The sequence below is a fragment of the Mustela nigripes genome, chromosome 17 (assembly GCF_022355385.1).
Source record: "Mustela nigripes isolate SB6536 chromosome 17, MUSNIG.SB6536, whole genome shotgun sequence".
Taxonomy (NCBI): domain Eukaryota; kingdom Metazoa; phylum Chordata; class Mammalia; order Carnivora; family Mustelidae; genus Mustela; species Mustela nigripes.
Genome location: NC_081573.1, coordinates 19,684,741 through 19,707,214, shown reverse-complemented (window position 1 = coordinate 19,707,214; position 22,474 = coordinate 19,684,741). Strand labels below are relative to the sequence as shown.

Below are 22,474 nucleotides of genomic sequence, written 5' to 3'. Positions count from 1 at the left end.
CGTAGTTATGCAAGAAATGCATGTTTTAGAATAAAGGGACATAGTGTCTGCAACTCACTCTCACTTTTTCCGAAAAAGGTTCAGAAAAAGCAGTACTACTGTGGCGGGGAGAGGGGGAAGGGACCGATAAAAACAAATGTGGCCAAAGTGCTCACAGCTGACCAACCAGGGGAAGAGCAGAGTTGAGTTCTTAGAGCTTTCTCTAGGTTTGAGATGATTTCAAAAGAATGCTTTTTTTTTTCAGCTTATTTATGTTTTTTTTTTAAATTTTTATTTATTTTTAAAGTTCTTTTCGGTGTTCCAGAATTCATTGTTTATGCACCACACCCAGTGCTCCATGCAATACGTGCCCTCCATAATACCCACCACCAGGCTCACCCAACCTCCCACCCTCCGCCCCTCCAAAACCCTCAGATTGTTTTGCAGAGTCCACAGTCTCACGTTCGTCTCCCCCTCCAATTTCCCCCAACTCCCTTCCCCTCTCCAGCTCCCCATGTCCTTCATGCTATTCCTTATGCTCCACAAAGAAGCGAAACCATATAACCGACTCTCTCTGCTTGACTTATTTCACTCAGCATAATCTCTTCCAGTCCTGTCCATGTTGATAGAAAAGTTGGGTATTCATCCTTTGGCTTATTTAAGTTTTAATAACACACCTGTGGTTTTTTTGTTGTTTTGCCTAATTTAAGTTTTAATAACATATTTTTTTAAGAATGTTTTTTAAAAAGTTAAAATTCATCCCGGATGTCCTGTTTGTGGCCAAGAAACTGATGAGCTCTCAAGAGCACGGGGATAAAACAGGTTTAGAGACAGGACCTCCATGAGATATTCCAGAGAATCCCTGACTTACCAGCAGGAGGCCCTTGAGCTGAGGAACTCCTCCCTAACCCTCCCCACCCCTCCCCACCCATCCTCCCAGGCAGAGGCCCAGCCAGGCCCTGCTCAGCTACTACCTCCTCTTTCCTCAAAGGCAGGGGGCCCTCCAACCCACCCCCTCCCCCGGCAATGTCAGAGCCATTATTTATCACAGCAGGGACAGGGAAAGATGTGGGACCCCCTGCCCTCCCCACCGACTTCCAAACACTGAGTGAGGGACCCTGGCTGACCCACAAAGAAGTGAATACCTTTCCATTTAAGGTCTGGAAGTGTTCTTCCACGGGGATCAAAATGTAGGACTCAAACTGACAAGTGGATTGAATGCTGCTCGACAAGCTTCCCTTGCAGGGCACCAGGACCTGCAAACAGTAGGCAGAGTGAAGAGTGCGGGAGGGGCCACTCACAGCTCCAGCTGGACACCCCCCACCTGGAATGCTACTGGCAGACGGAACCCAGCAACTAGGGTGACAGACATCCTGGTGGAAAAGCCGCGATTCCCCAACCTGGGCAGAGGCCAGGCACGGTGCCCCTCCAGGCTTGTTCCCACACCCATTGGGTACCCCCCGCCCCCACAGCCAGGTGCCCCAGTCTATTCTCAACAGACTCGGGAACAACTCCAGAGGAAGACAGGGCAGTTCGGAAAGAAGAGAAAAGTCAAACTAAAAAGTCACATGTAGGCACCTGCGTAGCTCAGTTGTTAAGCATCTGCCTTAGGCTCAGGTCATGATCCCAGGGTCCTGGGATCGAGCCCCGAATCGGGCTCCCTGCTCAGCGGGAAGCCTGCTTCTCCCTCTCCCACTTCTCCTGCTGTGTTCCCTCTCTTACTGTGTCTCTGCCAAATAAATAAATAAAATATTTATTAAAAAAAAAAAAGTCGGGGTGCCTGGGTGGCTCAGTGGGTTAAGCCGCTGCCTTCAGCTCAGGTCATGATCTCAGGGTCCTGGGATTGAGTGCCGCATCGGGCTCTGTGCTCAGCAGGGAGCCTGCTTCCTCCTCTCTCTCTCTCTGCCTGCCTCTCTGCCTACTTGTGATCTCTCTCTGTCGAATAAATAAATAAAATCTTTAAAAAAAAAAAAAAAGTCACACATAATCCTGCCACCTGAATGAGGAGAAACACTGCCCCTTGAAGACAATTTCCTTCCCGGTCTTTTTTCTCAGCTATTTTTTCTAAGCCCAGATGCAATTATAGTTTGTAATAGGAGCCACAGAAACAGGGTTTCCTAGGACAGATCCCCACCTCTGCCAAGATATCTGGGGGTACTAGACTCCATCCTTGGGGCGGGCTCCATCTGAGAGGCAGCCAGCTTCTGCAATAGCCCCATTCTACAGATAAGGAAACTGAGGCTCAAGGGAGCTAAGGAACCTGTCGGGGTCTCACCGCCCTGACACAAACTCCTGCCACCTCCTGGAGCCAGTGCTGGAGGCTCAGCCCCGAGCCCACTGGAGCTCCCTCTGCAAGGACCCGGTGAATCCCAGCAGCCTTTAGAGCCGCTGTCACCCGGGGCTTCCTCAGGCTGTGCAGGAAGGGCGGCGTGGCCTCTAGTGGCCTCTCCCCACAAGACGAACCGGCCAGTGTCTCAGAGCGGAAGGAGGGACTTGAGGCTGGAAGAATGTTGACAAAATGGCCTGGCCCCTCCTCAAAGAATCAACATCTCGATCTAACTATCAGTTTCAGGAAGCATCGTGAACAGGGGACCACCATCAGCACCAGCCCCAGGACTGCAATCGGCAAGAGCCAGAACCCAGGGAAACTCTCCAGGAAGACGAACCCGGAAGAACGAACTGCAAAGACACAAAGAAAGAAAACGAGGAAAGCGGAAGATGAAACGAAAAAGCAGTGGAAGACTGTGGAGACGGTTTCCCAAGGCCACCAGTATGTCAACGCTGACCACGCCTCACACCCGGGGCCACGCGCCCTGTGCACTTCACTTTAGCTCAGCGGTGATGGGGAAAGACGGACGAAACACCGTCCAGTGTGATGTGTGGATCTCCTCTGGGTCCTGCTCTGAACAAACCCCTCATGAAACGGACAACTGAGATGATTTGGGGAATCTTAACAGGGACTAGATGGCAGACAATACTGAAGAATGATTGGGGAAAGTTTTAGCTCTCATTTTGTCAACATTCTTCGTGGTACTGTGGTTACCTTTTTTTTTTTTTTTGTAAGATTTTATTTATTTATTTGACAGAGATCACAAGCAAGCAGAGAGGCAGGCAGAGAGAGAGGGGGGAAGCAGGCTCCCCGCTGAGCAGAAAGGCCGATGTGGGGCTCGATCCCAGAACCTGAGATCATGACCTGAGCTGAAGGCAGAGGCTTTAACCCACTGAGCCACCCAGGCGCCCCCTGTGGTTGGTTACCTTTTTTAAGAGTCCCTATCATTTAAAGACACATTCCTACGTATCTACAGACGAAACTGTATCACAAGGCGACATAATTTTCTGGGATTCGCTTCAAAATAATCCAATGTCCAAGCATGGAGGGCAGGAGAGGGTAGAAATGACCTGGGATGTGCCCACGAATGGATCACAGCTGAAGCTGGGTGACAGGTGCATGGGGCTCACTATCTTACCCTTTCTACTTGGATCGTATGTTTGCAATTGAGCTCAGTCGCTAGAGCACACAACTCTCTATCTCGGGGTCATAGTTTGGCCCCCAAGTCTGGCATAGAGATTATTTCTTTAAAAAAAAAATCGTTCTGGGGCGCCTGGGTAGCTCAGTTGGTTGAGTGGCTGCCTTCGGCTCGGGTTGTGGTCCCAGGGTCCTGGGATGGAGCCCCACATTGGGCTTCCTGCTCAGTGGAGAGCCTGCTTCCCCACTCCCTCTGCCTGCCGCTTTACCTACTTGTGCTCTCTCTGTCAAATAAAAGAATTAAAATTTTTAAAAAATTAAAAATCTGATTAAAATAATTTAAATTTTACTAAAAGTGAAACTTAAAAAGGGGGGAAAGATAAAAATAAAAGAAAGAAAGAAAAGGTGGGCCTTAATATAAGCCTGAACTGGGAAGCAACCTCCTCATGGCCCAGGGAGTAAAGGAAGAAGAGCCTGGGGACCAGGGGGCTGGCCAAGGGCACAGGAAGTCCATGAACCAGAACTCGGGGGTGTTTAACACCCAAACTCAGGAAGGCCCAGAGAAGGTCCTACACCTGCTCTGTGGATGAAGGAGTCGTAACAGACTCCAGTGAGAGACCAGGGACTTCTGAGGTGCTTTGCAGAACCTCACCCCAGCTGTTTAGCTGTCTGCCTCCCTCTCTGCCTCCCTAACTCTCTGCTTTCCTACTTAAAAGTAAGACTGGTTCCTGCTACACTGTATCCCTGTTACCAATCTCACTGTTTGCCATTCAGTAGGTGCCCAATCAATGTTTGTTGAGTGAATAGGGATCCTCCAATATCAAGGTCCCCCACTCTTCCACTGCCAGTTTTCAGGCAGACAATACCTCCCGGAGCAGTTCTTTGCAAGCAGAGGCCAGAGGCTGGGCTCTCTGGCTGAGAGGGAGGGTGAGGATGCCAGCCCTTGGGGACCGGACTGGAGCTAGGGACTGGAGCAGCTAGGAAGCTGTCCATAGGAGATGGGGTCAAGTGCAAGTGCCTTCAGGGCTCTCCCAAGACGGTGCTTCAGCCTTCTGGAGATGTCAGGGGCACTACGGCCTATGTGGAGGACACAAAGTTTGGAGCCTCCGAGTAGACTGTAAGTGGGGGACCTGCTTATTTTAAAGCTTAACAATAAAACTTTTCATTCTAGTCCCTTATAAAGAATTCTTCAGGGGCGCCTGGGTGGCTCAGTAGGTTAAAGCCTCTGCCTTCGGCTCAGGTCATGATCCCAGGGTCCTGGGATGGAGCCCCGCATCGGGCTCTCTGCTCAGCTGGGAGCCTGCTTCCCTCTCTCTCTCTGCCTGCTTCTCTGCTTACTTGTGATCTCTGTCTGTCAAATAAATAAATAAAATCTTTAAAAAAAAGTTTAAAAAAAAATGTTTTTTTTTTAAAAAGAATTCTTCAATAACCGTAAAGGAAAGAGAGTAGAACAGAAGCAATAATCAGCATTTGTGACACTACTCCAGGGTCCCCTCCTCATTCCACAGCATTTGGTTGATTTCTGTCCTGACACCCGCCGTTCTTCTGAGCGACCAACAGCCAGCTTCTGGAATTCCCTGAAGTCACGCAGCGTTCTCCACTCATCTGTTCAATCCTGGAAACCCGGCACGGTGCCTGGCTCCTAGCAGATGCTCAACAAATTGTTTGTTGGCTGGATCTATGCCAAACAAATCCTAAGAACTAGAACATGGACCTCAGTGCCCTTAGCTGGCCCATCTAGGTATTGTACTTGGAAGTTCTTTGGAACTTAGAAGACATGCTGACGGGCTCCCAGGCTAGCCCTCAAAAGCCTACATACCCCATAATTAAAAGATCACAACATGGACGTCTGGGTGAGGCAGTCAGTTGAGACTCAGACTCTTGATTTCAGCTGGGGTCATGATCTCAGGGTCATGGGATCAAGCCCCGTGTTGGGCTCTGTGCTCAGTGGGGAGTCTGCCTGAGAGTCTTTCTCCCTCTGCCCGTCCCCACCATGCACGCGCTCTCTCTCTCAAATAAAATAAATAAATCTTTCCAAAAAATCCAAATTCAGAGGAAAAAACTTAAACTCCCTTTGTAGTTTTTGTTTCTCCTATAAGCAAATGGACCCACCCCTAATCTACCTGGGAATCCTGGAGGACCTTCCCCCTGCCACCTCATGGACAAGAGCCCCAGGGAGGCAGCAGGCTTGTCCAGCCCACACTGAAGAAACAACAGTATATAATTAGCTGGGTGCTAATTAAATAGAACAAGAGTGACTAGTAGAAGCGGTGTGGGGGTGTTACAGGCCTCTGTGGCTGGAATCTGGGGAACACGGGGAGAAGGAGCTTACCCCGTCCAGTCAGAGAGCAGGTGATGGCGGGAAGCACCCGCCTGAATGCACACGTATGCCAACCAAAGGAAAGTTCTGGAAGGAAGTCAACCTGAAGGAGTGATGGGGCAGGCGGGGGGAGCAATCAAGCTGCATCCTCGGCTGCCACTCAGACTATCTGTGAGGATAGGTGGCCAGCGAGCTGGGCTTTAAGAAGACGTGTGAGGGGCAGCTGACCCTGGAGGGGAGGGACACACGTTTAAAACTGATGATTTCTCAGTATTTTAGAGCCCACTAAATGAGTCTGGTTCCCAGGGCTGATTCAAAGGCAGCCAAACTTGGCCCGATAGCAAGGCCCCAAGAAATTCAGCATTCACCTGCTGAGGAGATACAGATCCCTTGGTGGTGGCAGAAATGATGTGTACTCTTCCAGAGGTGACTGGAATATTCTTTTTCATTCCACCAACAGACGTGGATGGGGCACTATTAATGGATTAGACCAGGAGGAATGGGAGCCCCCATCACACAGCCAGGAGGGGCAGGAGCTAGCCATCAACGTTGGACTGGTCTGAGTCGGGCAGCAGTAGCCGGCTCCTGCCCACGGACACTTCTGCTGAGAGTCGGCCTCATGGATTCTCCCACCTACTGACGGCCACGACGTCAGTGTTGCCAAGTGTGGCCCCCGGCAGCTCCCCGTGGACCCTGCAGATCCCAGGAGGGGCCAGAGAAAGGACCTAGGACACCACTGGGAACTCAGATGGCACAGTTTAAGAAGACTCTCCTGTTCCTCAGTGTGGCCAAAAGGAAGGTAACCAAGAGGCCAAAGTTCTTATTCAAAATTGCCCTTTCGTTGAGGTGAACTTGAGCGGGATTCCACTACTTGCAGCTGGGAAAGCATCTTCCTGAAAACACAGTGGTGAGCAAGACAGACAGGACCCTCACCATATTCACCGTGTGGCACTTTTTTTTTTATTTTTTTTAGACAGAGAAAGAAAGAGCGAGTGAGTGCACATGAGCTGGGGGGAAGGTGCAGAGGGCAAGAAAGAATCCTGGGCAGGCTCCACCCCCAGGATGGAGCCTCACTTAGGACTCGATCTCATGACCCTTAGATCATGACCTAAGCTAAGCTAAAAATCAAGAGTTGGACACTTCAAAAAAAAAAAAAAAAGAGTCGGACACTTCACTGACTGAGTCACCTAAGCGCCCCCACAGCGCAGCATCCTTAAAGAGCAAGAGAAAGTTACACGTAGTCTGCTCTTCTCCAGACAGCATTTTTTAAAATGTTATAGAACAAAGATGGGGAGGGAGTATTTCCCAAATTTGTTTAGCGCCCCCCGACCCCTGCCATTAACATGACTGCTTTGTATCCTGTATTTCTTCTCTGGGACACGTACCACAACTGTAATTAGTAGGTATTTGCTCGGAGCGTGACCATCTCTCCCAATAGCATTTCAGCTCTATAAAGGTAAAGATGGTGATGTTTATTCCCATTTTTTGCTAAACCCTCCCCATCAAACATGGTACCTTCCCCAGAGGAGCACTTCATAACTACTGTGAAATGAACAGATGATAATGTCTCTGGTGAACTTTGTATGATTTTTATTTTCTTGTTGGAAACAGCTATACTCTCCAACTGTTTTTTTATACACACACCCACACACACCCACACATATATATGTGTGTGTGTATATATATGTATACATGTATACACATACATACACACACACACACACACACACACACACTGAACTTTATGACCTCTAAAAGCCAAAGTAAAGTAATTCTGGGAAAAACTGAATCATAGTCACAATCACAAATCACAATCACAAACTGATTCTGAATCACAAAACCAATCCTAAAAACTAGAAGGAACCTGGAAAAAGCAGGCTTGTGGTGGGAGTGGGACAGAGTGGGCAAAGTGAAAGTCAGCTCCCGGTGTCCAGACAAGGCACCTGATAACCCAAAGTGAACCTGAGCTACAACTGACTTCTCCTCTAGTTCAAATCCTTGGCCACGAAGCAGAAACACAGTACGAGAAGAGGACAACACATAAAAAAGAAACACAAAGGCAAGAAACACCCCCCCCCCCAAACAGAAAAGCAGCCACACAAAGGCAGCAAGTGCTCTGTGTGGCGCGGGGCTGTGTGCACCAGACGGCCACCAACGCCACGAGGGAAGAGCCCGCCACCCTGCAGGCAACAGATGGCCCCACAGACATACTGTGGTTCCTCATGTGTGCCCCTCAGCCTGCCATCTGGATGCCTCGATTAGATCACCGGTTCTTCCACTTTAGGAAATGCCTTTCAAAGCTACACACGAATGTGTTCACATGTTCCCGGATTCTATGCGAGTGAGCACACACCTCACAGACAAGGACCCGTGATGCCGATACACTTTCTGCCCTCAAGCAGCTCTCAAGGTCAACGTAGAAAGAGAGAAACAGACGAATACCCCAAGATCAATGTCCACGGGGGTGGTCAGTGGTGTCAACAGAGAGAGGATTATACCCGAGGCTGGTGCAGAGCCAACAGGCTTCCTGGAGGAGGCAGCTCATGGTGGTCCCTCTTTGCTCGTTCTCGTACTGAGCACGGTCTGGCGCTTGTTACACTCAGCAGGTCTGTAACTGACTCCCTCTAAGCTTAAACAAAGTTTACGGCATTTCTGGCCTTATCCACACTGCCTGGTCCACACCTGTTGGAGAAGGACGACCCTCGGGATCGATGCACTTACAATGCCATGGGTTTGGGCCACCTTGTTGCATAAGTCAGGACGCCACTTTTGAAGAGCCAAATAGAAAGGATTTTTCAGGAGATCTTCATCATACAGAGCCATATGGACTTCAGATGGGGCAAAGAGAGTCTCCTGGACAAGGGGAGAAAAAGCAGTAAATGACCACTTTCAGATTTATATAACACAAAAAAGTCCTAATCTGACAGTTTCTAAAACGCATCTCTGACATGTACTATTCTGCTCTACGGGAAATATCAAAGATAACCCACCAATTCCAAGATGACTTTTTTACTGGTCAACTGCAAAAATCATGTTCAGAAAGCTTGTTCAGGAGCATCATGATCCCCGTATGGGGCTCCTTGCTCAGCGGGGAGCCTGCTTCTCCCTCTCCATCTGCCCTTCCCCGCACTGACGCGCATAACTCTCCAATAAGTAAAATCTAAAGAAAAAAAAAAAAACTCGTCAAACTCAAAATCATTGCAAAAAATAAAAATGGCTATTTTTAGAACATCCTACATGACCAAAATTATATTTTAAAGATATGCATATATATTTTTTTAAAGATTTTATTTATTTATTTGACAGAGAGAGATCACAAGTAGATGGAGAGGCAGGCAGAGAGAGAGAGAGAGAGAGAGAGAAGCAGGCTCCCTGCCAAGCAGAGAGCCCGATGTGGGACTCGATTGCAGGACCCTGAGATCATGACCTGAGCTGAAGGCAGTGGCTTAACCCACGGAGCCACCCAGGCGTCCCAGATATGCATATATTTTAACGAACTATGTCAAGCATACACAGAAATACAGAGGAATAATGCAAACCCACCACCCAGAACTACCCAATCTCAGCATTTTGCCATGTTTGCCTCAGATTTTCTTTTCAGAAATAAAGAATATTGGAACAGACTGGTGGGGCGTGGGTGGCTCAGTTGGGTAAGTGTCTGACAGATGGTTTCATCTCAGGTCTTGATCTCAGGGTCATGAGATCGAGCCTCACACAGGGCTCTGCGGTCGGTGCGGAGTCTGTTGGAGATGGCCTCCCATTCCCCCAGCTCCTCCCCCTCTCAGCCTCTCTCTAAAATAAATAAATAAAATCTTAAAAAAAAAAAAAAAAAAGACTAGAATCCCCCTGTGCCCTCTCTGATCTGGTAAATACCATCACATTAAGGATTAGGAATTCAACATATGAATGGGGAGGCACAAAAATTCAGTCCATGGCATAAGCTAATTTTCCCACTGTCCCATTTTCTGAATAGTCTATCCTTTTTGCACTGGCCAATAAAGCTATCTTTGCTATACTCCCAAGTTTCCATATATGTGTGGCCTGTTTCTGAACTCTCCTCTATTTCAATAGTCTAGTCTTGTGCCATCCAACGAATATATGAGAACTATAATTTTATATACACCATGCATAATCACATATTTAAAATTTTCTAGTAACCATACGAAAAAGCAAAGATGAAATTAATTTTAACAGTATATTTATCCTAATATATCCAAAATATTATACTTTTAACATGTGATCCATATTTTAAAATTATTAATGGCATATTATACATTCTTTGTTTTTTAAGATTTTATTTATTTGACAGAGAGAGAGATCACAAGTAGGCAGAGAGGCGGGGGGGGGCGGGAAGCAGGCTCCCCTGAGCAGAGAGCCTGATGTGGGGCTCGATCCCAGGACCCTGAGATCATGACCTCAGCTGAAGGCAGAGGTTCAACACACTAAGCCACCCAGGTGCCCCCATATTTTACATTCTTTTTTATTCCTACTAAATCTTCAAGATTTGGTGTGTACTTTACGTTCACTTTCCAATTCATACTAGCCACACTCAAGGGCTTACAGGCCACATGGCTATTATACTGGACAGAGCAGAGCTAGACCCCATTAGTTTACATGACTACAGCTTCATAATAAGCTTTGGTATCTCATAGAGAAAGGCATCCCTCCTTGTTCTCCAAAATTATCTGGTTATTCCTAATTTATTGCAATATCATAAATTAAAATCAGTTCCTCAATTCCATGAAAAATCCTTTCGGGATTTTTATTAGAAATGCGCTAAACTGGGGCACCTAGGAGGCTCAGTCATTAAGTGTCTACCATCAGCTCAGGTCATGATCCTAGGATCCCAGCTCAAGTCCCACCTCAGGCTCCCAGCTTAGTGGGGAGTCTGCTTCTCCTTCTCCCTCTGCCCCTGCTTGTGTTCCCTCTCTCACTGTCTCTCTCTCTGTGCCAAATAAATAAATAGTCTTTTTTTAAAATGCACTAAATTTATGGACTGGAGAGCCAACATCTTTATAATAATGAATCTCATCATCCATGGACATGGTATGACTTTCCACATATGTCTTCTTCAATGTCCTCTGGTTAAATCAAACACAGTATACATAACTTTTATTAAACATTATTTGTGTATTCTGTATAGATTCTCTCCTGTTGTGAATGGGGCTTTCACTGCCCCGGTCTGCTCCATTTACCAACCATGAGTGTAGTTTCCCCAAGCTATCAGAGCTATCAGAGATAAATATGAAAAATGGGCACAGAAAAAGCATCTGAGCCTCCATCTCAAAGGGTGAAATGGAGAATACAAACACCTGTCTTGAGGACTCCCGTTTATATGCTGCCTCAGTATTTTTGCCATACTGCATACCAACAGACCACCACGTACTGCTGGCCCACATGGGGTCTTGGTGAGAATTAGAAAAAGGCACCCGTCTTCCCAGTGGGTACAACGGCCCTGTGCCAGGGCACACGGCTTGGTAAGTAGCTCACAGACTGTCTATCAGCCCCAGTTTGCCAATATCTCTCTCTGCCGGGCACAGCACCTATGCTATAACCTTCAGTAACTGCACACAATGGCCCTACTGTTAAGTGTTTGACATAGTCCTTTAAATACCTACTCTCTTTTTAAAATTTATTTTTAGAAGAACCCTTATTACAACTTTAAATATGAAAAACAGTATACTCCAGGGTATGTGGATGGCTCAGATGGTTGAGCATCAGACTCTTGATTTGGGCTCAGGTCATGATCTTGGGGCTGTGTGAGCAAGCCCTGTGTCAGGCTCCCTGCTCAGAGGGGAGTCTGCTTCTCCCACCTCATCCCCCACTTGTGCTCTCTCTTTCTCTCACTCTCTCAAATAAATAAAAACAAAATATTTTTTAAAAAATTACAGAAACAGGGGTGCCTAGGTGGCTCAGTGGGTTAAAGCCTCTGCCTTCGGCTTAGGTCATGATCCCAGAGTCCTGGGATCGAGCCCCAAATTGGACTCTCTGCTCAACGGGGAGCCTGCTTCCTCCTCTCTCTGCCTGCCTCTCTGCCTACTTGTGATCTCTTGTCTGTCAAATAAGTAAATAAAATCTTTTTTTTTAAGATTTTATTTATTTACTTGACAGACAGAGAGATCACAAGTAGGCAGAGAGGCAGGCAGAGAGAGAGGGGGAAGCAGGCTCCCCACCGAGCAGAGAGCCCGATGCAGGGCTCGATCCCAGCACCCCTGGATCATGACCCGAGCTGAAAGCAGAGGCTCAACCCACTGAGCCACCCAGGTGCCATAATAAATAAAATCTTTTAAAAAAAAAATTACAGAAGCAACTGACATTATGTAAAACTCTGCTAGATACTACTAACTGCCAAACATTCTGAGCTTGAGCCTGAGACCTCTTCTTAAAAAAGAAAATTCGATGGGGCACCTCAGTGCTACAGTCAGTTAAGCATCTGCCTCATGGCTTCAGATCAGGTCCTGATCTCAGCATCGTGAGATCTAGAGTCTGTTTGAGTTTCTTTCTTCCTCTTCCCCTGCTCCTTCCCCCCACTCCTGCGTGCACACGCTCACGCGCTCTTTCTCTCTCTCTCTCAAATAAATAAATAAAATTTTTTCAAAGAGAAAATTAGCAACTACTAAAGAGCATCAAGTAAACTTATCCTTGACACAATCAGATAAATGAAATACGAATAAAAAACTGAATTACTTTCTTATTATGTAACAATAGTCCAACATGCCTTCTTGGGAAAATACCAGGACAACACATATAAGGAAGTACATTATGAATTCTGTTACGGCTAATGATAAAAACAGCCACTATTCGAGAGCATCTTTGGTTCAGGTACCGTGATAACTTCCATTCACCCTCATCCCACCTTCATGTTCATGATAACTGCAGGCAACCAACTACAACCAGTGCTCACAATAACTATAGGTATCATGAGCCTCGTGTTTTGCAGATGAAGAAACTGAGGCTCAGCTGGCCCACTTGAGGTTGTTACACAGATGTCAGAATTTATTCTAACATCTGCCTCTCTAACCACTACACCCGCTGTGTAAAATAACTATGCCTGGATTAAGGGTTATTTCATAAGCCACAGATGCCCAGATTCCATATTTCATTTCCCCCAAAGGAAAAGTCACCATGACAGATAGCCCCATGGGCCCTACATTGAATTCCCTGGGTCTCGTCCAGGCAGAACTGTCTGTGCCGCAGGCCCTCCTGGGGACTGCCTGAAGGAGGCCCCTGAGCTCCTTGTAAATCCTCTTAGGGGAAGAGCCTAGCATGAAAAAGGCTACATATAGTCTCTCCCTGGACCCCAGAGACAGCTCTGCAACAATTCAGGTATTTGACTTGTTGAATTCAATTATTACTAGAGCCCAAATAATCCTTCTATGAGGCCCTAACCAGAACAAGTGGATAATGTGATTTTGCTGGGGACATAGTCCCAAGAAAACAAAATTGTTTCTGGTTTCTGACACAATCGGTTCTATATGACAGACTGCAAAACTAAAGACACCTTGGACAGAGATCACAGGAGAGACAGGAGGCCATACAGTCAGAATGAAGCTGGGAAGAGGCTCTCCTTCTGCTCCTCAGAGCTCCAACAACTCTATACCCAAGATGGAGGTGACATGGACAGGCTCTGTTGCAGGAAGTAACCACCTAGCTGGGAGGCAAGGAATGTGCATTCACAGAGTAAACAAATCCAAAGCGGTGCTGGCACAGGTCAGGACTGGGGACGGGAGCAGCAGGGAAGGAAGCTAAGAGGGAGAGCAGCAGAGAAGGCAGGAACAGAAAACCCAAGAATAAAAGATTTTTTTAATTGATGAGAAGATGAATCCAGGGGAGGAACAGGAATGCAAATAGTCTGGTCAGAGAGGGACAGCAGCGTGAGGGGAGGCCCCTGAATGCCACATCAAAACATTAAGTCCAAATGCATGAAACACACAAGACTTGAAGCAAGCATTGCTTGTGAATGGGATAGAGCCTGATGAGTTTCAGCCCCGACTCATCTGTTTTCTCTAGGACTTCATTCCTCCTGGTTGCCAATGACTGAACCCTCTGTCCAGGAGTAAGGATTCAAAGAGCACTGTCCAATGCTCTTCTCAACCTTTCTGTTCCAGTAGTTAAAACATATAAGAATCCAATACAATCAGGTGCCCAAGGTCAGAATGAAATTCTTACATGGGGGTAAATGTTTAACACAGGTTAATGCCCTCACAAGTTTTACTTGCAAGAATTCGTTTTATATTTTAAAATAACACGCAGGGGCGCCTGGGTGGCTCAGTGGGTTAAGCCTCTGCCTTCGGCTCAGGTCATTATCTCAGGGTCCTGGAATCAAGCCCCACATCGGGCTCTCAGAGAGTCTGCTTCCACCTCTCTCTCTGCCTCCCTCTATACCTACTTGTGATCTCTCTCTGTCAAATAAATAATTAAAAAATAAATAAATAAAATAACATGCAAAGTAAACTGACTATTCCTTATTAAATGGGAAAGAGGAGTGAATCCTCTTATAAAACTCCTTTAAAAAAAAATTCCACCCCTGCCTAAGCACAAATGATAGGATGATTTACAGCAAATCCAGCAAAATTAATCTGAGATACCAAATACCCCGAACATGAGTTATCTGAGCTTAACTCCTACAAACAGGAGAGCGAGGCAAGGTCTCAAACTAGCACCGGACATTTCAAGAGGGTGGTGTGCACACTTGTGGTTTTGTGGTCTACAACCGTCCCACCAGCCCAGATGAGGCTGGGTGGTCAGGTGTCCCCATCTCGTGACAGCGTGCAGCCTGGCTCAGCAGAATCCAGCACAGGAATGTCTTGTGCCTTCTAGAGATAAACTCCCAGCTGAAATCTCACTGCTGTGGCTGCTTCCACCCTTTGGTGAGGGCGCTCACCAAAGACCCATACGAGACTTACTGCTGCATCCAAAAAGATGCACACTGCATCCAAAAAGATGAGCATTATTCTCCAAAGAGTTTAATTTGTGATGCATTATCTTTGTTTCATAGCAAATGGAAGCAACTGGATGATGTAATATATGATGTTATAGTCACTTATGTCCTTCTGGCCTGTACTCTCTATGGATCCTATCCATATTTTTCTCAAAAGCTTTTCTTCAAAGCATCCAGTCTGTGCCTGGCCACGTGGCTCACTGTAGGCATGCTGTTTAACTGTTTGTCCACTGAATAACATGATAGTGGGGTGTCAGGAAGCTCAAGCTCCCAGGGAGACATCATCTCTCAAAGAAGCTGGAAATCCAGGGGAGGATGAAGGGCCGGCCCTAGGTAGCCATGCTGGCACAGGCAAAAAAGCCAGAAACAAACGATACTCAGAGCTGGCTAAACACAGTGACAGCTGGAATGTGGAGAATCACACAGGGAGGGAAGGCCTCAGAGCTGGAAGAGGGGTGTGACCACTAAAGGAGCAGGAAGAGTCTGGAGGAGTACAACCACCCCTCGATTTGGGTCTGAATCCTTTCTAGGTCTATCTTCACCTGGTCACACTCCTCTGCTCCTCTAGAAAAGAATCAAGTTACCCACCGGACACCAACCTAATCCTGGCAATTCATAAACAAAGGGAGGGCCCCACAGAAACACTAATAGTGCACAGATGTGTGAATAACAAAGACCCAGTAGTTGCCCTCCTGGGGCCAACACAGTCCAAGAGCCACAAGAAGACACACCAAGACCTTGACCCCAGGCCCTAGGCAGACAGACTGTTGGCTCTCCCACTGAAGCTGCCTAGCAGGGCGATTCCCGGTGGCAAGCCAGAGTGAAGAGAGCTCACCCACGGGATCTGCTCAACATCAGAGCCTCAGCTGCTCTCCTGCCACGGAGCCTAGATACAAGCATCTGTCCCTTCTCCCATCCTGCGCTTCTCCTTCAGAGGCCTCTGCCCTCCTGATCTTACTAGGACTGGTCCACAGGAAAGCAAAGCAATCTTTCCAACACTAAAGTCTACTGTGGGGCAGCAGTCCCCCTTAGGCTCAGTTTTGCTTTACAGTTTCATTTCTCTATGATCAACTGGGGTCTGGAAGAGATGGTCCTCCTTCTGACACAGAGTCAGGAAGTCAATAGCAGCTAACATTATATGACAATACCTATATCGGTCACCTCACTTCGTCTCATCACCGAGGCACTGAATCATCTCACATCATCACAAGAAAGGTGAGTACAGCACAATAAGATATTCTGAGAGAGAGAGAGAGAGACCACATTTATTTAACTTTTATCACATATATTGTTAATAATGGTTCTATTTTTTTATTTTGTTTATCTCCTACTCTGCCTCCTTCAAATATTAAACATCACAGGTACGCAGGTATAGGGGGTAAAAAAACGGAGTATAGGGTTTGGTACTACCTGAGGATTCCAGCATCCACTGGGGGTCTTGGAGCACATTCCCCATGGACTAAAGGGTGGGCTACTATATTCTTCCAGGACTTCCCCTCCACTCCCTACTAGATGAACTCTCAGTTTCTCTTCCTGGCATTAAGGGACTCTCACTCTGCCCTTACACCCATCTCTGTAGCTTCATATCCCTCCGCTGTCCTTAAAGCTCCCCAAAGCAATGGGTTCTCCCTCCTTCTATCCATTTTCTCTTGAAAACTACTCTTTCCCTGTTAAGGCCCCCATCTGGTCAGTGGGTGGCAAAGACCCTGCACCATGGAGAATGGCCAAGGCCTGGAACATCCAAACCCCGGGCACAAATGGCCCCAAATCTATAGATTCAAGACAAAGCACAAAGTGAGATGCAGCCCTGGGGCCCAGCGCTCTGGATCTTCTGAAACGCCTCGGTACCATGCCCGGGAAGGTAAACTCCAACGCTAATATCCCACTAAGACCCCCTGCTCTTCTCTGGGGCTGGTGGGAGTGTGAGCTAATCAAAATAAGAGCCTCTGCCCATGAATCCCATAAACCTGGAAACCCCCAGCTCGAATGCAAACTAGTAGACCCTCCAATCTCCCCAGCCCCTCCTCCCCTGAATGTCCTAAATCCTCAATGAAGACGTGTCATTTGCTCCGTGGTCCAGAACCACTTGCTAGTGCCAAGTCCCTAACATCTCCAGGGTCCATGCCTAGCTCGCCCACCTTGGGCAGTCTATGTTCAACGAAAAGAACTGAATAGACCCAGAGTCCGGAATATCTGTTAGTGCTTAAGTTTTCCTGGAGTAATTTTTACCCAGCAGGAGACCGGCGCTTCAAGAGGCTGGCAGGCAGGGATTCCCTCCTCCCTCCCCTGCGCCTTCACCACCCCCAGGGACCACATGGACTGAGGCTCCGGACCCCCACCCACATCCTCCCCCTCCAGCGGCCCCGCCAGGCGGTCCGCAAACCCACCGAGGCCACTCAGCTCTTGAACGACTGCCCCGCCCACTGCTTGCAAGTCCGAGCTCCCAGGACCCCGCATCCTCTGGCCCGTCCGGTAGTCGCGGGGGTCAGAGGGCACATTCTTTGCTACCCCGCACTCCAGGGGCAAAGAGAGCCCGGCGGACGACGGGACCCTCAAAGCGCGTGCGGGGTGATCCAGCCAGCGAGGAACTAGGGTCTAAGGGTGCCGCCCAGGGGCAGCCAGCCCAGCCTGGGGGCGCCGCGGGGCGCTGGCCGCCGAGAGGAAAGAGCCCCTCCCCCTTCCAGCTCCCGGGCCCCGCCCGGCCTCTAGGCCCCGAGGCGCAGCCGTCCCAAGAGAAGGGAGGCGCGGGATGAGACAGGAGGAAGGACACTTACTTAAAAGGCTACATAATTTCACTCCCTGCCCTCCTCGGAGCCGCGGCGACGCCTCCCGTAGCCCGGACTCGGACCTCGGTGCCCACCACCCCAGCACAGCGGTTCTGCTCCACCGCCCACCTCTTTACTCCGCCGTTGGGCGGAGCCGCACCTGGTCAGCCCAATGATCGGCCGTCCTTATCCAGAGTGACGTGTGCGCAGAGCAATCATTGAGTCCGCCCAGCCGGGGTGGGGTTCAGGCGGCGCACAGGGCTTCCTACTCAGCCCTGAGTCGCCGACTGCGCGTGCCCGGAACGGGAGGGGGCGGGGCCGAAGGTGATCTGACACTAGAGGTGGGGTCCAAGCTTGGTCCGGGGAAAGTGGGTTGGATCCTGATGGCGAGATCCGGGAGCCGTCCCGCCCTGCGAACTGCCCTTTACTGCTAGCTCTGGAGGACGGAGGTGCCCAGTTCTACGAGGCACACCACTCCGTCGCTGGCAGGGTCTGGGAGTTAGGGTCCCTGAGTTCGAATTCCCTCACTTACATGGACATCGCGTGACCTAGCCCCCCCCACTTTTTTTAACCTGGGCCTCAGTTTCCCAGTCTTTACGATACCGGAGTGTTGGAACTGCCGAGCCCTAGTATTCCCGAACTGTAACGGGGAGAGGAGAAGGGGGAGATGGGGGAACCCACACGTGACCTCCCCTCGCGGGGCCCCGCCCATCCACTGTCTAAGGGATGGAAGCGCCCTCGGAGGACGGGAGGGGGTGGGCGGATCCTAAGAAACCCTACCCCGCAGCCCTTGGCAGTGGCTAAGGCGGACCGCGCGGCTCGGCGGCCGGCTAGCCTTGGCGACGGCACTGGAGAAGGATGGGGACCGCAACCCGGGCTTCGCAGAGAGCTCCTTGGAGGCGAGGGAGGTGCAGAAACTAGGCGTGTGACTCCGAGCAAATCGGGGGAGGATGGATGAGGGGATGGGAGATAGCTAACTGGGCTGTCTCTCTGCGTCCAGTCCGCAGAGGCGCACGTCGCTGGTCTCCAGAGGCTTCGTCGACAACATCGGCAGCGCCGAGCCAGTCTCGGGGCCATGAGGAGCGCACAGGCCGCTCGGCCGGGAGCCGCCGTCGGGGCTGGCAGCGTCCCGCTGCGCTGAGGGCGTGGAACGGAGAGGGGCGCAGGGGGCCGGGCTGCGCCGGAGCGCACAGCCATGGCGAGGGAGGAGTGCAAGGCACTGCTGGACGCTCTCAACAAGGCGACCGCATGCTACCACCACCTGGTGCTGACCGTGGGCGGCTCGGCGGACTCGCAGAACCTGCGTGAGGAACTGCAGAAGACGCGCCAGAAGGCGCAGGAGCTGGCGGTGGCCACCCGCACCCAGTTGACGGCCGCGCTGCGCGACCGGGGCCTGGGCGCCGAGGAGCGCGCCGAGTTCGAGCGCCTCTGGGTGGCCTTCTCCGGCTGCCTGGACCTGCTGGAAGCCGACATGCGGCGCGCACTGGCCCTGGGCACTGCGTTCCCGCTGCACGCGCCGCGGCGGCCGCTGGTGCGCACAGGCGTGGCGGGCGACTCGGCGGGCGTAGCAGCGCGCGCCCTGAGCGTCCGCAGCTTGCGGCACGAGGCGGAGGGCAACTTCGACGTGGACGACCTGCGCCAGCTGGAGCGCGAGATCCTTCAGGTGAGCGAGATGATCCAAGAAATGGAGATGAAGGTCAACGTGCCCCGCTGGACGGTGCAGGCCCGGCAAACGGCGGGCGCCGAGCTCCTGTCCAGCGCCAGCGTACGTGTCTCCTCCGTGGGCGCCGTGTCCGTCCAGGAGCGCACCGGGCCCTGCGACCCGAACAAGGCCCTGGCCGCCACCGTTTTCAGCGCCGTGCTGCTGGCGGCTGTGGCCCTGGCAGTCTGCGTAGCGAAGCTGAGCTGACCGACACACGACTTTTTCCTGCCACTACCGCTCCCTCCCGGGAGAAATCCCTTGGGAACGACGGCAATCGCCTGGACTGGAGATGGGAGTGGGATTTGGCACGTTTAAGGGAAGGGGTTCTAAAACCCCGTGTGTGTGTGTGTGTGTGTGTGTGTGTGTGTGTGTGTGTGTGTGTGTTAGGCAGCACATGGTTTCCTCTTGCTGACCCGGGAGGAGTTAATTTTGCGCGGGCATCCAGGGCATTACCGCTAATGTATGCAGCAGCTTTATCCCCTATTAATAGAAAACCGTCCCACGGTGACCCCAGATTCCTCGGAGTTAATGGGTGACCACGTGTGCTGCTGGGGCGTGTTTACACGGAGTCTGGTGTTTGGTGCCCCCACCCCTACCAGCGATCCCCACTCTCTGCGTGGGTTAGTTTGAAAGGGGGGTGAGGTGAAATGAAGTTGGGCCGGGGGAGTTGTTTTGCTGTGTGGGTGGTGATTTGGTTTCCTGGACAAAACTAAGAAGATGTAAGCAGGTTATATTACCTTAATCCTTTGGGGCCTAAGCTTAGGATAGTGTGCAAAGCGAAGTCCGTTCGAAGTGCTTTCTCTATGGCACACCATTGAGCTTCTTGGCAGAGTTCATCAATTAGTTACCAAAAGCAGCTAGAAGACATTTCGGTTTGGGGTTCGGTGACCTTCCCCACAAGTGCTGACCCTACTTAGGAAACCAGACATTGAAACTGCCCCCACTTGCCTATTGCAAGGGACTCTTCCCGGTCAGCCTGGGAGGAGCACAAGCTTTGGGAAAGACATAATGCTATTCAAACAGGCACTTTCTCCTTTGCAGGGGCTCATGTTTGTTCCAGAACTAGACCAGAGTTTTAGATCCTCCTTGCGGGGGAGGGCTGCAGAATCCTCTTTGGAGCCGTTAATCCTTTCTATCCCTTGGAATTTGCCTGCTGGCCAGTAGGAGAGCTGGCTTTGGAGGAAGCCACACAGCTCCCTGACCCTCACACTGACCCCTGAGAGGGTAAACCTCACTGCTGCATGCCGTGGGACCGGATTAGCCCCAGAACCGGGTTAGAAGGCAACAGCTTCCACTTGGAAATTTCAGCAGCATTTTAGAAACAAGAATCATTGAGGAAGAAAAACCATATAACCATATGTTGCCCTATCAAAGCCGGTTTCTTATAGAGGACATTTGGCCACAAAGTCATACGTGCCAATGAGTCAAACACAGTGGTCTTTACTTACACCCTTAAGTTAGTAAATATACATCTATTATGAAAATAGATCTTGAAGGCAGGAGGTCATAGCATAAACTAGTGGAACCACGCTGTACATAACAGAGGTTGGGTGACCCCTGCTTCTGTTGCTCAGTGAGTAAAGAAGGTGGAAACCCCTGGGTCCCAGGCTGAGCCGTGCCACCACCGGCCGCCTGTTTTGCAAAGAGAACATAGCTGGGGAAATAATGCTGAGAAAACACATTTACTTGTCAAAAGGTAATTTCGGGGCACCTAGGTGGCTCAGATAGTTGGGTGCCTGCCTTCACATGAGCCCAGGTTCCTGGGATCGAGTACCCCACTGGGTGGGCTCCCTGCTCAGTGGGGAGCCTCCTTCTCCCTCTCTCTCTCTGTCTGTCATGAATAAATAAAATGTCCAAAAAAGGGGGGGGGGTAATTTGGAATAAAACCCAGAGACTTTGGCTGAAAATGACAAGGTATTTTTTTTTCATTTTTACCCTCAAAGTGGGAAAGAAGACCAGGAGGAAGGAAATGACAGTTTCACAAAAGGAGCTCGAAGGGCAAATAGGAGGGGTGCAGCCATGGTGCCCAGTCCTGAGGTCCACCCTTCTAGCCCAGCTCGCTTCCCTCCTCCTCAGCACACAGGTTACAGTACCTCAGGGTGAAAATATGGGATCTCCGTGTGTGTCTGTGATAATGGTCTTAAAACACCCACAAGGGCTTAAGCCGATTAAAAGTTTTATGACCTTAACTAATAAAAGAAACACCTTCTGCCTCATCTGAATAGGAACCACTTTAAATTCTTTTGCACCAGCCTGCTCAGAGTAACTTCAGAAATGACATAAAATTTATCGAAATCCCCTCATGCCTTCAAAAGTTCCCCTCCCATAAACATCGCAATACAGAATCTCCATTCCCTTCCCCAAATCTCAGTTTTCCCAGTAGAGAGGAGGCTGGGCATTTTGTGACCCAATGTTGGAAACTATCCTTTAACACCTTTATTATACTCTCTTGTTTCTAATACAGTGACTCTTCTGTTCTTACCAAGTTGTTTTGGTTCATAACGACAACAAAAAATCGTTCAGCAGAATCTATTGAAAAAAGCCCATGAGGTGTTGTATAATCCACAGAGAGCAGTTGGGACAAATGTCTTTGTTGTCACCCTTTCCACCCACTTGGCAGACCCTTGGGTATTTAATTGTATGTGGAATCAGATGTGTACCTAATTCGAGTCCTCTGGTCACTGAAATTAGGGGTAAAAGGTTGCACGTGCACATAGGGGCGCCTGGGTGGCTCAGTTGGTTAAATGTCTGCCTTCAGCTCAGGTTGTGATCCTGGGGTCCTGGGCTTGAGCCTCACATCGAGCTCTGCTCAAGGGGGAACCTGCTTTCCTCTCTCTCTCTCTCTGCCTGCTGCTCTGCCTACTTGTGATCTCTCTCTCTCTCTCAGTCAAATAAATAAAGAAAATTTTTTTAAAAAATGTTGCACCCACACACACACAAAAGCTGAATTACAATGAACTATTTATCCTGTGGACCTGTTAACCTAAAGAACTCTGTGTTTGAAAGTTTTAAGCAATAGGACTATTTGGTATTATTCGGAGTTCTAACATTTCCTACTAGAACTTTCGCTATGTGATGCAAGAAGAATCAGCTTCTGCTTGAGCAATAGGCTGTTGTCACTATATCTCTCTGCTCTCATTCCTATGTATATAATTCAAGACATTGCTTTCTGATAGAAGCCTGATTCCATTTAGGTGTTTGATATCAAAGTCATTAATTTCTAAAAACATTCGGTATGATTTTATACCATGATATAAGTACAGGGAAATTTTTCAAGATATTTAACATAGGATATATATGA

General features: G+C 49.3%; 2 protein-coding genes across 7 annotated transcripts in view; one reads left to right on the top strand and one right to left on the bottom strand.

The window, feature by feature from the left end:
- Positions 1–17,620, bottom strand: part of ANKRD27 (ankyrin repeat domain 27) — a 51,257-nt gene extending 33,637 nt beyond the window's left edge. For 4 of the 6 annotated variants that reach the window (XM_059383148.1, XM_059383151.1, XM_059383152.1 and 1 more), the window contains exons 1-3: positions 17,481–17,620; positions 8,487–8,618; positions 1,125–1,235 (exon numbers count right to left, since the gene is read on the bottom strand). In XM_059383148.1, the coding sequence (XP_059239131.1) occupies positions 1,125–1,235; positions 8,487–8,588 (213 nt within the window). In that variant the 5' untranslated portion in view covers positions 8,589–8,618; positions 17,481–17,620. Of the gene's footprint in view, positions 1–1,124; positions 1,236–8,486; positions 8,619–8,755; positions 8,926–15,854; positions 15,926–17,480 lie in introns of those variants that run through there. The other 2 variants (XM_059383149.1, XM_059383150.1) reach the window with 2 other exon arrangements.
- A 585-nt stretch (positions 17,621–18,205) lies between these two features.
- RGS9BP (regulator of G protein signaling 9 binding protein) lies at positions 18,206–21,066 on the top strand. The gene has a single exon (XM_059381296.1). It carries the CDS (start codon positions 18,667–18,669, stop codon positions 19,378–19,380), a length of 714 nt encoding a protein of 237 aa, XP_059237279.1. The 5' UTR covers positions 18,206–18,666; the 3' UTR covers positions 19,381–21,066.
- Positions 21,067–22,474: the final 1,408 nt, after the last annotated feature.

Excerpts from the sequence above, each read along its gene's own strand:
- RGS9BP (XM_059381296.1), top strand. The coding sequence starts at position 18,667 with ATGGCGAGGGAGGAGTGCAAGGCACTGCTGGACGCTCTCAACAAGGCG.